Here is a 14257-nt window from a genome sequence, read left to right on the forward strand (position 1 = left end):
AGTTCAGTTCATAACCACTAACCTGTAATGTGGGCAGCATGGTGACCAATGTTCCCTGTATTTTTCCACAGGTCTGAGCGTTCACACAAAGTCGGTGAGCAGCGCTTGAAACAACAGTGAGCAAACATAATCCCAAGTGTGGCAAGATAATTAATTATCAAACATATCCAAAACTTGACATCAAGTTACATTTTGCTGAGTTTCCGGCAATGCAAAATTATTTTTCTCTTTTGAATGAATTGACTCATGTACTACTGCAAAGGTTGTACGGCCTACAAACGTCATTTGTTCTTACAATTCTTTCAAAGATATCCATTACTTTTTATTTCCTGATATATTTTGTCGCATAATATTAACATTTTTGGGGGCTTATTTAGTCGGTGTAAGATACAGAACTGTACTTAATCACATTTTTTAGTGGAAGTACACTGTTGGCAACACGATTCACTTTATATAATTGGAAATTATTTGAATGCAACACAAACTTTTTCTTCTTTTTTCTGTGTTTTTTTTCCTACTTTTTTTTAACGTCCTTCAAAAAAAATCTCATTGTGTTTATTTTTTCCGAGCTGTTACTTTTTCTTTTTGTTCTCTATTTACTTTTTTCCTACATTTCTTTCTTTTCTTTTTTTCTAGCTTTTTTTCTAAATGTTTCCTTCTTTTTTCTCTTCCTTTTGTTTCTTTTTTTCTCAGCTTTTCACTACTTTTTCATTTTGGTATTTTTTTTTTCTTTTTTGTTCTATTCCTCCTTTCCTTTAAGTCATTTTGTGCATAATTTTACATAATATTTGGTCATGTTGGTATTAGAGAAGCAAAACAACCCGAAGAGCCGTTTAGGACCCAAAAGAGCCGGTTCCTTTAATGAGCCGAGCCGAAGAAGCTGGTTCCCCGACAAACTCTACTAACTTTACTCATTTTCGTTCTCCTTCGACTCGACTTCAAGATACCGCATTTAGGACACAACGTCAGGGGAACCCGTGTATTTTTACCTTCATACACTGTAACTTTGACTTGAGTCGCTTCTTAATTAGTAATGTTGAGCCCTCATTTTTGTGCGCTGGCTAGATTTTCTTGTGCGCTGAGAATGTGCGAGCAGTGCGTAATTGCGCACGCGCGCTGCTTAGAGGGAACACTGATGGTGACTATGTGCTCAGTGCGTCTGCAGCACAGTTCTGAAGTCATGTGATCAAACCTTCCTGTGTGGAGTTTGCATATTCTCCCTGTGCTTGCGTGGGTTTCCTTCCAGGTGATCCTGTTTCCTCCCACATTCCCAAAACATGCATTTCAGGTTAATTGGCCGGTTGAAATTGTCCCTAGGTGTGAATGAACATTGAGTTGTCTGTCTCTGTGTGCACTGCAACTGGCTGGCATCCAGTTCAGGCTGTCCCTGGCCGACTGCCCGAGAACAGCTGGGATGGGCTCCAGCACCCCGCGACCGTACTGAGGATAAGTGGTGCAGATGATGGATGGATGGATAACCTGTAGTGTACTACTCTTCGGTCTCTGATATGAAACGCTGCAGCCAGGCTTTTAACTAAGCCAAGAAAGTTTGATCACATTACCCTGATTTTAGCTAATCTGCATTGGCTCCCTGCCAGCTTAAGATGTGATTTTAAGGTTCTCTTGGTATTATACAAAATCATGCATGGACTTGCGCCGTCATATCTTCCAGATTTAATTTCCCCCTATGTTTATGCTCAAAGCCTTCGTTCGGAAAATGTTGGTCTGATAGTGATCCCAAGAGCCCAGAAGAGATCTGCAGGTTCGAGAGCGTTCTCCATCCGGACCCCGATGTTGTGGAATGCTCCGCCCTCTGTGATTCGATCTGCAACCTCGGTGAAACTATTCAAATCCTGGCTTAAAACACACTTACCGGTATATTCCATAGCTAATGAATGACCTATGTTTCATGTTGACAATGTCTGTGTATTACAACGTCCATTTCAGCCTGGTCATACTGAAAGGGGGATTACCTCATATGCAGTCCCGTCTTAAGGTTTCTCCTTGCCCTTGTGTAGGTTTTAGATCAGGGGAGGGTGTCATAATAGTCTGTGGTCTGTAATATTCTGTGGTCTGTGCAGCCCTTTGATACCTCTTGTGATTAAAGGGCTATACAAATAAACTGTCATGGTCGCCGTGGCGACCGGTCTGCCCCGCCCCCTGGGCACCAGCTGAAGCAGATCAGCTAATTGCGTGGCTGCTACTTAATGTTGGGTTGTGGGTATTGCGGGCTCATTACACATTTTCCGTCCTGTCTGCCTGTCTGTTTTCGCCTGAGTCGGAGGAATCCTGTACTTGCCCATTCTGAGTGTAAGAATGTTTTTGTTCTGTTTTGTCCCGGAGTTTTGGACGACTTTTATTTTAAATAAAAGTTATGATTGTCAACGCAATTGAGTTCTCCCTTCCTACCTCCTGCCTCCGTTCTGGTCCGGTCCCACCCCCGTGACATAAACATCACTTGACTAATTAAAGAATTGTATGCAGCCCCAAGTGGTTAAAACATTGCTTAAAAATAGTGTTGTCAAAGTTAAAGATTTAAATCTGTAACTCAAAAATGCTTATCTCTTTGAGTTTATTCAGGTTTAAACCCGAACAATTCTGTAATTAGAGCAGTTTTGAGGTACAGTGTCTATTCTTTAACGCCTTAAGTTGATCAAAAAAACCTTCATTAAATTTGAATAAAAAGCAAAAATACGTTAACCATGATGCAAACGTGCATGTCTTGAAATACTCATAGGTCGAGAAATTTGTGTTTATTCGACGAACTTCACCTGACATAATTGTCGGACATGTTGCTGCTACGCGTAAAAAAAAAAAAACTTGCGAAAGGCTGGGCAAAGAAATGAAAATTAAATTAGTGCGGTCTGGTCACTTTGAGTCTTTGTAGTTTCTATTCATTCCTGTGCTTTCTTGCAAGGTTCTCTTGGTATTATGCAAAATCATACATGGACTTGCTCCCTCATATCTTTCAGATTTGATTTCCCCCTATGTTCCGGTCCGAAGCCTTCGTTCTGAAAATGCTGGTCTACTGGTGATCCCAAGAGCCAACAAGTGTTCCGCAGGTTCGAGAGCGTTCTCCATCCGGGGACCGGTGCTGTGGAATGCTCTTCCCCCTGAGATCCGATCTGCAACCTCAGTGGAACTGTTTAAATCTAGGCTTAAAACACACTTATATTCTATAGCATATGAATAGCCTATATTTTTGTTGACAATATCTCTGTACTATTTGTAATTGCAACATCCGTTGCAGCCTGGTCATCCTGAAAGGGGGATTACCACATGTGCGGTCCCTTCTCAAGGTTTCTTTATTTTCCTCATGTTGAGATTTTTGAGTCTTCCCTTGCCCTTGTGTAGGTTTTAGATCAGGGGATGGTGTAATAATAGTCTGTGGAATAACCTGTGCAGCCCTTTGAGACGCTTTGTGATTAAGGGCTATACAAATAAAAATGACTTGACACTCAGTTATGGTTGCAAGAAACAATAGAGCGACATCTAGTGGTCAAATAACACTCTCCATTTTTTATGATTTTATCATAACATTTGGATCATCTTTGTTTTTAATTTGAGCTAGATCTATGTGCAATGGATTTTGCTGGATTATAATTTTATTTTTGGACTGTTTTTTTTTTTAATTTGAGCCCCCTCAGCTTTTCAACTGGACCTTTGCGGTGTGTTTACAGTTTAAAGTAGAATAAAAATCCCATTAGAAATGAGAAAAAAAGAAAAAATAAATAATGTTAAAAATAACAACCTTGTATGTCAAGTCATGTTTCAAGTCATGTTTATTTGTATAGCCCTTGATCACAAAGAGTCTCAAAGGGATGCACGGATCAAAAACTATTGCCAACTATCATTACAGACTATTATGACACCATCCCCTGATCTAAAACCTATACGAGGGCAAGGAAAAACTCAAAAACCTCAACATGAAGAAACCTTGAACAGGGACCGTACATGAGGTAATCCCCCTTCCAGAATGACCAGGGTGCAATGGATGTTGCAATAACAAATAATAAAGAGATATTGTCAACATAATAATAATAATAATAATAATAATTTCCTTGTATTGTCATTCTGTGTAACAATGTACACAGAACGAAATGTCGATTGCACCTGACCCGTTGTAGCGAGCCGATGCAGCCGCAGCCAACAGAGGGCGCCGCCGACCACTTTAAAATATAGATTATTCACATGCTATGGAATATAAGTGTGTTTTAGGCCTGGACAGTTCGACTGAGGTTGCAGATCGAATCTCGGAGGGAAAAGCATTCCACAGGACCGGGGCCCGCATGGAGAACGCTCTCGAACCTGCGGATCTCTTCTTGGCTCTTGCGATCACTAGTAAACCAGCATTTTCAGAGCGAAGTCAATATGAACAAAATGATATATATTTTAGAAGATGAGTATTTTTTCTTGGTTTTCAATTTTATTATATTGTCTCAACAATTTTATAAATAGACTATTTGAAGCAAAGCTTGATTTTTGGATCGTGTCAAACAATCCTGCCTACCAGTGTGGTGCACCGACAGACGCTAGGTTAAAGTTTTTTATCGAACGCTTGCCCCCCCCCCGAAAATGCCTACCATGTGTCAGCTCGTTTGGGTTATACCTTTCCTTTGAAACTTTAGAGGACAAGATAAGGAAGAAAAACAATAATAATAATTTCAAATGGATCAAAAGATGACACTCGAGTATTTTTGACACTTTGTTTATTGTACGTTTTGCATGATCGCAAATAGTAAATAAATTCACTTCATGCTACTCCGATAGCTTTGCCGCCATTTCGCATATCCAGTTGTAACGGTGGTCCTGACAGTTTCCATTGTACCATGTTTTTCTGCTGTCGGTGAAGAAATAAAAAGCTGCACAGTCTCCTGTCTGAGGTCCAGTGGTGCTGGGCTGATTATTCCTCCAGTACCTTGAGAAAATCGAGTTAATTAACAATAAAAATTACAATCTTGTAAAAGAAATTGAAAGTTGAATTCAGCAAGGTGCAGACCCGGTTACGTTCGCAGTGGTGTTGTTTATCCATGTCCATGTTCCCCGTGACTTAGCATCTCGAAGACCCATCCAAAAGCCATTCTGCCACCATAAAGCTGAGCTGGAGCTTGCTTTTGGGATGTTCTCACTTATAAGTATCTGGGAGAGAGGTATTTGGAAATGAAGTCACTCCAAAACTTTTCTTGAAAAAAATGTTGGTCCTACTTGGCTGGTCTCTATAGATCTAGGGTTTCCAACCCTTTACAAGCTGAGAGGTACTGTTTGCTACTTACTAGCGTAAAGGGTACCTAGCTTGAAATGCATTTTTAAAATAACAAATCATATTGTACTACTTACTATGTTGATACTGTGTTACAACGGGTCAGGTGTATCGACATTTCGTTCTGTGTACATTGTTACAAAGAATGACAATACAAAGGAAATTATTATTATTATTATTATTACCAGGTTTATTATTGGAAGAAAGAAAGAAAGAAAGAAAGAAAGAAAGAAAGAAAGAAAGAAAGAAAGAAAGAAACAAAGAAACAAAGAAAGAAAGAAACAAAGAAACAAAGAAACAAAGAAACAAAGAAACAAAGAAACAAAGAAACAAAGAAACAAAGAAAAAGAATAAAGGATGGAAGAAAGGAAGGACGGACAGATGGACAGAAGGAAGCAATGAAGGAAGGAAGGAAGGAAGGAAGGAAGGACAGGAGGGAGGAAGAAGGAAGGAAGGAAAAAGAAAGACAGACAGACAGACAGAAAGAAAGAAAGAAAACGAGGGGCAAAAAGAAAAGGGTAAATAGAAAGAAAGAGAAAGTGAGAGAGAGAGAATGAAAGAAAGAGGTAGAGAAAGATATAAATATGTAAAGAGAAAGAGAAAAAGAGAGAAAGAAAAAAGAAAGAAAAAGAATAAAGGATGGAAGAAAGGAAGGATGGACAGAAGGAAGCAAGGAAGGAAGGAAGGAAGGGCAGGAGGGAGGAAGAAGGAAGGAGAAAGAAAGAAAGAAAGAAAGAAAGAAAGAAAGAAAGAAGGAGAAAGAAAGAAAGAGAGAAAGAAAGAAAAAAGGGGTAGAAAGAAAAGGAGAAATAGAAAGAAAGAGAAAGTGGGAGAGATAGAAAGAAAGAAAAAGGGAGAGAAAGATATAAATATATAAAGAGAAAGAGAAAAAGAGAGAAAGAAAAAGACACAGAGTGGATGAGAGAGAGAAAGAGAGACAGAGAGAGAGGGACAGAGAGAGAGAGAGAGAGAGAGAGAGAGAGAGAGAGAGAGAGAGCAAGAGAGAAAAAGAGAGGATGAAAGAGAAAGAAAAATACAGAAAAATAAATTTAAAAAGATAATGTAAGAGAGATAGTGAAAAGGAGGAAGAGAGATACAGTAGAGGAATTAGTAGAGACCTTAATTTTTTTACAATTAAAGACTATCATACACTGACACAAAAGAACAAAGCCATTTTCCAGGCAGAAGCATTTGTTTAACAAACTGTTCAAACGTGGATGTTTTTTAATTGTTTGCCCATACCGTCAAATAATAAGTGGGAAGACTGTTTAGCCAATCAGAATGCAGAACAATGCACAATGCAAATCCGTGAAGTAACAATACTGTGGAAAGTAAACCGTGTTATAGCGAGGGATTACTGTGCCCCCAAAGTGTTTATCTTTTTGAAAATCTGTTGGTGATTTTATTGGAATGTGAAAAAATGATATCTTGTCTCTTGACCTGCTCTTCCAATTTGTCGATCACTAGAAGGTCTGCGCCTTGACCGATGCAATCCGCCCTGCTGTCGGACCAATTCTTTTTGCCGTGGGGCTCAGGAGAGGAAAAAAAATAGCAAGTTGATTTTAGAAGGGTCCATCCAGAAGGACATCGACCACAGTTTTGATCTGTTGGAACAACGGTTAAAATTGAATGATTATTGAAACTATTCCAAGAAGGATGCACCCTCTCAGATTTACCAAAAATAACTTTTGTAGCTTCCAACTGGGCCTTTTCTGCTTGAAGTACTTTCAGGTGGCTCTGTAGAGCATCACCCAGTCTCATCTCCTGCTTGAGTTGCAACTTCAGTTGAACCTGGCTTGTTCTCTCCTTGAGTAGTGCGGCTTCCGCATCCTTCTGGCCTTGGAGGATGCTGCTATGGTTGCGTAGATAGTTACGCTCAATAATGAGGGACGCCAAAGCTGAATGAGACGTCAGGAGCTGGTCTTCATTGGCGTTGGCACCTGTGTTGCCAAAAAACGCACTTGATAAAATCGCTGAATGCAAATTTTTGAACGTCAGTCATGTTCCTCAAAAGAATAGGGTTAAAATTTTAAAGTTACTTTCGGTTTCTTCTACTCCAACAAAAAAACATCCAAACTTTGAGATGTTAGTTTTTATAGTAAAACAAAAAAACACCTAAAAAAAGCAATGACAGATGATTTCACTAGTTTAGGTTTTATTTCCATCCATCTATCCATCCATCCATTTTCGCTTCTGCTTATCTGGGGTCGGGTTGCTGGGACTGCAGCCTCAGCAGGGAAGCCAAGACCTCCCTACTCCCAGCCAACTTATCCAGCTCATCTGACGGGATCCCTAGGTGTTCCCAGGCCGGCCTAGAGACATAGTCTCTCCAGCGTGTCCTGGTTCGTTCCCATGGCCTCCTTCCAGTGGGACATGCCCAGAACACCTCCTTAGGGAGGCGTCCAGGAGGCATCCTTATCAGATGCCCAAGCCACCTCAACTGGCTCCTTTCAGGGAGCAGCGGCTCTGCACTGAGTCCCTCTGGATGACCAAGCTTCTAAGGGAGAGCCCAGCTGTCCTACGGAGGAAACTCATTTCCGCCGCTTGTATCCGGGATATCGTTTTTTGGGTCATGACCCACACTTCATGACCAAAGGTGAGGGTAGGAACGTAGATCGACCAGTAAATCGAGAGCTTTGCCTCTTGGCTCTGCTCCTTCTTCACCGTGACGGACACTGCACTGATCCGTTAGTCGATTTCTTGTTCCATCTTTCCCTCACTCATGAACAAGACCCCGAGGTACTTGAACTCCTCCACTTGGAGCAGGATCTTTTCTCCAACCCGGAAAGAGTGTGCCACCCTTTTCCGGCGTAGAAACATGATCTTGGACTTGTAGGGGCTGATCTTTGTCCCAGCTGCTTCACACTCTGCTGCGAACCGCTCTAGTGAGAGCTGACTATCATGTCTTGAGGAAGCCAACAGCACCGCATCATCTGCAAAAAGCAAAGATGCAATGCTGAGGCTCCCAAACCAGAAACCTGTCCGGCCATGGTCGCGCAGTGGAATTTTTGTCCATAAAGGTTATGAATAGATTCAGTGACAAAGGGCAGCCCAAGCACAGTTTAACTCCCATGAGAAACAGATCTGACTTACAGCTGGCATTGTGGGTCTAACTCTTGCAACGGGCATACAGGGGCGGCACAGCCCGGATAAGAATGTGCGGTACCCTGACCTCCAGGAGTACCCCCCACAGGGCTCTCTGAGAAACACAGTCGAATGCCTTCTCCAAGTCCCCAAAACACATGTTGATCGGATAGGCAAACTCCCATGCAACCTCGAGGACCTTGTGTGTAGAGCTGGTCCACTGTTCCACGGCCAGGACGACAGAGATTCGACTTCCTGACGTACCCTACACTCCAGTACCCACTAATACACCTTAACAAGGAGGCTGAGAAGTGTAATTCCCCTGGTTTGATTTATATTCTTTTCTACTAGGATGAACATATTCAGGACTATATGCAACTGCTTTTGTATTTTACAAAAAAATATATAAAAATGTAAGAAAACAATTAGAACACTATTTTAAAATCCAAGACACGTTTTTTTAAAGTAAAATAAATACAATAGGTGATTCTTATTATAGTTCAGTTCTGTAATTTATAAAAAAAAAAACATGTCAAAAATATGGTACAACAAGACAAATAATACTTACTATTTCAGTACATTTTCAACACATTGTTTGTTTAAATTTGTAATATAAAAAGGTCCCACATACACATACTGTTTAGATAGATAGATAGATAGATAGATAGATAGATAGATAGATAGATAGATAGATAGATAGATAGATAGATAGATAGATAGATAGATAGATAGATAGATAGATAGATAGATAGATAGATAGATGGATAGATAGATAGATAGATAGATAGATAGATAGATAGATAGATAGATAGATAGATAGATAGATAGATAGATAGATAGATAGATAGATAGATAGATAGATAGATAGATAGATAGATAGATAGATAGATAGATAGATAGATAGATAGATAGATAGATAGATAGATAGATAGATAGATAGATAGATAGATAGATAGATAGATAGATAGATAGATAGATAGATAGATAGATAGATAGATAGATAGATAGATAGATAGATAGATAGAATTTGATCTTTAAAATAAGCAAATACATCTGTCTTTGGGGCAAGACTTCTACGAGCAGTACTACAATTTTTATAAAGTGGTGTTTTACTCACAGAAAATGGCGAGGACAACTGCAGCTATTAGCAAAACAGCATTGAGCACGACCAGAAGCGGAAGAGTCACCTTGTTGTGTGGAATCCAAGATCTACCTCCTGTTAGAAATACACTTTGGTAATCCAGAAATTAGTTATTTAAAATAAAAAATCGCTATAATATAAAATAACTAAGACACCAAACAGGGAGGCTATTTTACAAAGTACACTTCAATGTTAAGTGCAGCGCATCAAATTTCTAAATGATCACTACCTTGTTGGAAATTCTGTGAGGTTGGAAGTCGATTTATGCGAAATTCATCAGAAGCCTTTTGCTTTACAGCGGTTTCCTCGCCAAGGTCTGCCTGTGACTGAACATTCTCCATTGTACTGTTGTGAAACTGGCGCATATTGATCTGGAACTAGTGATAAGAACTGTTGGTTTGTGTACATAGTTGTATTTATTACCTTTTTGGGGTCCTTTTCACCATTTTTATTATCATTGTTAAGACCAATAATGGATTAGTTAATTAGGACTTTATGATCTTATTGTGATTAGACCCTGTTAATACGGTAAAACATGTTTTTTTTTTAGTTGAGATTTGATTTACACTTCAGTAGGGGTTAGGGTAAAGGGTTAGCCCATGCCTTGCCATAATTAAATTTATTTTAATAATTTGTATTATTTTGTTTTAATTGTACTTTAATTATATTTAAACCATGCTATGCATCGGATTTCTAGGTATTTGCTAGCTCAACACTCATGACTACCAACTCTAAAGTGACCAATGTCCTTATGATAGTGCTCACTAGCAACTTCATCCACCAGGCAGTGAGACGACTTTTCTCTCTCCACACCCAATAAGAAGAAATGAACACCTCTGACTGAAGATATAACGAAAAGTTAAAGCTAAATTTAGCAAGATCATATGGTTTAAAGTTGGTTGAACTATATAAACAAGTTTTAAAGCATTAACTAAAAAGTGTTAAGACTTTTGGGAGTTATGCTGTCAGAAAAGTGGTCTTTTTTTTTTGTTTTTTTTTTGCAGAATGACTCCAAGTTGCGTCAATCTATTTAGAGAAGAACTTCATCCCCCTCAGAAAACGTTTTTTTGTTATCTTTTTTTTAATTATATAGTTTTCATAGAAAACAAAAATGTCATAAAGTCCAGAAAGTATTTTATTGTATTAATATTGCTGATTATAATCTCAAATATTCGATCTTAAAATATTTGAGTATGATGACAAATGATACTAGTTGGCAACATTAACTAGTAAAGCAGATTTGAGGAGATTTGTTATTAATCCGGAATGCATGACATTTTTTTTAAATATTGTTACAAAAAACAAAAAACTATATCACAATATTATAATTTTCTGAGACAGTACTATACAGTGAGACTTTTTCGGGTATATTCAGCAAATACATACTACTGTATAATTTTCCCAAACAGTCCATAGCCACTTTTTCAATAAAGGGTTGTTATTTCTAGTGTCGGATTTTATATTTAATTCCCAATTTAAAAAGAGTCTGTAATAATGCTGGATGAGGTTAAAATGGATGTATATGTTAGGGTTTATGAGCAATAAAAGGTTTAAAATAATGTTAATAATGACTCTACAGGGGCAGCACGGCAGCGCAGTGGATAGCGCATATGCGGCACAGTTCATGTCTTGGGAACCTCCTGCGTGGTTTCAAATCCAGCTCCAGACTTCCTGTGCGGAGTTTGTATGTTCTCCCGGTGCTTGCGTGGGTTTCCTCCGGCCAATCCGGTTTCCTCCCACATTCCAAAAACATGCATTTCAGGTGAATTGGCTGGTCCAAATTGTCCCTAGGTGCGAATGAGCGAGTGAGTTGTCTGTCCCCGTGTGCCCTGCGATTGGCTGGCAACCAGTTCAGGGTGTCCCCTGCCCACGGCCCGATGATTGCTGGGATGGGCTCCAGCACCCCCGTGACCCTACTGAGGATAAGTGGTGTAGCTAATGAGATGAGATGAGATGACTCTACAGCCCGTTCCGAGAACAGCAGATAAAATGAGCAGGAAGACGTCCCAGCCACACTATGACCATGCGCTTTCGCCCTTCTGCACTTGTCGAGACAGAACTTCTCCTCATTTGTAAGTACTCAATGCACGAGTTCTTGAGAAAAATACATATTGTTTAGGAAATTCACTTATGTGATTACTTCAACTTTTCCTCTACAACCTAAAAGTAAAGTAAGTTTTCACTGTACCTTACCCAAACAACCGTAAGCGAGATGTAGAAGATCCACCACAGTTAAACGAAACTTTAAATGACCTTGCCGCGTAAGATACGGCGGCTTCGGCAGTTGCTTTCGGTTCATCTGCCATCTCTGCACACTGATGTGTTTGCTCTCTTTCGCAAAGCTGTGCAAAGCTTTCACATTCATCATCGTCTGAATATTAAAAGCAATAAAATTTGCTCATATAAAGCAATTAATTTGAGTATTTAGACTACACGTACTCTCCTTTTAAAGCAATCATGTCACAGATCAGTACAATAGTTTAAACTTCATACAATTGTAATACAAAACATATCAATATCATTTTAAGGAAAATGATGGTCTAAAGGTGCTTTTTGTACTACATTCTATCCAATATATACTTTTATACATTTATATGTCACTGGGCTGGCCTGGGAACGCCTCGGGATCCCGTCGGATGAGCTGGAGGAGGTGCCTGGGGATAGGGAAGTCTGCGCTTCCCTTTTAAGGCTGCTTCCCCCGCGACTGAACTCGGATAAGCAAAGAGAATGGATGGATATGTTTATTTTTCTATCGTGCTCAATAAATGTGTGGTTTTAGGATATCACGGGCGCCTTCAAGGTCGCGAGAGAAGGTTTCCCAAGCCAAAGGAACTATGTCTCTACAGCCAGGAAGCCGCTGGAAACCTCCCTATCTGTTATCAAACAGGTGCACAGAACTCCTTTCTGCTAACCCATACAACGTAAAGGCAATTCAAGACTCCTATTTATTTTCTCCAAAAGAATGTGCCTCTGATTAAAAAGCTACAACTTAATAGCCACTATGAGGCCTGCTAGCCGGCTAATCAAGATGACCTTGACATACAAAAGTTCCACGACTCATTTATTGTACTCGCATGTTATCTAGCGACCAACATTATACACTGCATTTAAATATGTGATCCCTGTCTAAACCAATCAGATTCATTTCCTGTGTTCACATAAACCAATCAGATGTATAGTTTCCTTCTTGTGTTTTACAATAAATGGGCTTCCTGAAAAAGGAAGTAGGTGATCTCCGAGTCGATCCTGGAAGCACGTACCTCCGATGGAAGGGGCTATCAAAGTTCTAAAATCTCAGACTCAGAGTGTGTTCTTTTCTTCTTTCTACTACAAACTTTTAACCTTGATAGTTATCCTGTTGTTATTTTTAAAAACATAGATACACATTGAAAAAAACACTTATTTTAGTACAATACAGTATGTCCTATGTATTGTGCTACGGAAAAAAATATATACAGGATAGTTCATGAGTCGCAATTGTACAGCATTATTTTATGTAACGACGATCATGTCTTGAAGACTTCCATTTATATAACGACGATCATGTCTTGAGGACTCCCATTGACTTCTTATAGAGCAGAAGTCAATGGAAGGAGACCAAGAGGAAGGCCGTGATTGACGTGGATGGATAGTGTTATGAGTGCACTGCAGGAAAGAGGTCTAAATCTAGTGAAAGCTAGAGCTATTGTTGGTGATAGGAATGAGTGGAGAGGTGTTGTAAAAGGATAGTGGGATGGTTGGGCGCGTTCTAAGGGATGGGCAGGCCACCTGTATGATGCGGCAGGGGTAAACCAGTGCTGTTGAACAAAAGAGTGTGTTGTGTCACCATGACCCGAGTGATATGGCCGCTTTATTGTGTCCCGTTTCATCTGGAGGGACGAAAGTATGACCAACGTAGGTGCCGAGCTGTCGAACTTGTTTGGGCATTTGGGTTGGCAATGGTCCAAAAAATTTTGCTTTTCTTTTGTTGTTGCTATTTTTCCCTCTCATTTACTTTGTTATTGTATGTGTTTGTCTTGCTGTCCGGCTACCCCTCTTGAGGGATATGACCAAGGTAGATAGATAGATACATAGATTTTATATAGAGGCTAATTGTGCGAGACACACGCTTTTGACAAAGAATTGTGGTTACTGGTGCGCCATTTGCTATGTTTATTTGCAATTTTTCATACAAGTGAGCCTGTCATGAACCAGAACGGACACTCGGATCCAATTGCGTCAGTTTAAGAGTTTTTATTGGCAAGGATCGTTGGAACAGGCTTGGGACGTCGGCTCTTGCTGGTCGAAAGCCTCTTCGGACGGAACGGCAGCTCCGTGATGAAAAGCGTAAGGTGCAACGCAGCGGGTAAGTCGGTGGCCGGGGCGGGAGAGTAGATCGTAAAACTTGTAACAGAAATAGGTCAGGCAACGAGAAGCAGGCATGAATCAGGCAAGGGAATTCGTGGGTACCTTGTATGTTGGAGTCACTCAGAGATACGAGGAGTACACTCGAACGTCCATCTCTGGACGCTGACAGCTTAAGTGGGGAACGCCATCCAATCAGGAAGCGCATTCCAGCGCGCCAGATGATTACCCCAGGTGGCTCCACTTAGGTAATCACGACAGAGCCGTAAGTGATAAATGTAAAAAAATGTTGCTAAAAAGACCGTTATTTTACAAGTGAGTACATAGCATGTCATTTATTGGCTCAAAAATAGATATCTGTATCATTAATGTTCCCCCAGAAGAATGTTTGGCCATGCGGTCTTATAGGCAAAACAATATCAGTACTA

At 40.0% G+C, this 14257-nt stretch overlaps 1 protein-coding gene across 1 annotated transcript; it reads right to left on the reverse strand.

The window, feature by feature from the left end:
* Window positions 1-4692: 4692 nt before the first annotated feature.
* Window positions 4693-9876, reverse strand: LOC148351738 (uncharacterized). Its single transcript, XM_088354328.1, has 6 exons — window positions 9715-9876; window positions 9462-9560; window positions 6937-7200; window positions 6701-6864; window positions 5000-5139; window positions 4693-4918 (listed from the first exon to the last, which is right to left on the reverse strand). Exons 1-6 carry the CDS (start codon window positions 9848-9850, stop codon window positions 4759-4761), a joined length of 963 nt encoding a protein of 320 aa, XP_088210454.1. The 5' UTR covers window positions 9851-9876; the 3' UTR covers window positions 4693-4758.
* Between the last annotated feature and the right edge of the window lie 4381 nt (window positions 9877-14257).

Source organism: Urocampus carinirostris, chromosome 15 (assembly GCF_059441175.1).
Source record: "Urocampus carinirostris isolate Australia breed hairy pipefish chromosome 15, RoL_Ucar_1.0, whole genome shotgun sequence".
In the NCBI taxonomy this organism is placed as follows: domain Eukaryota; kingdom Metazoa; phylum Chordata; class Actinopteri; order Syngnathiformes; family Syngnathidae; genus Urocampus; species Urocampus carinirostris.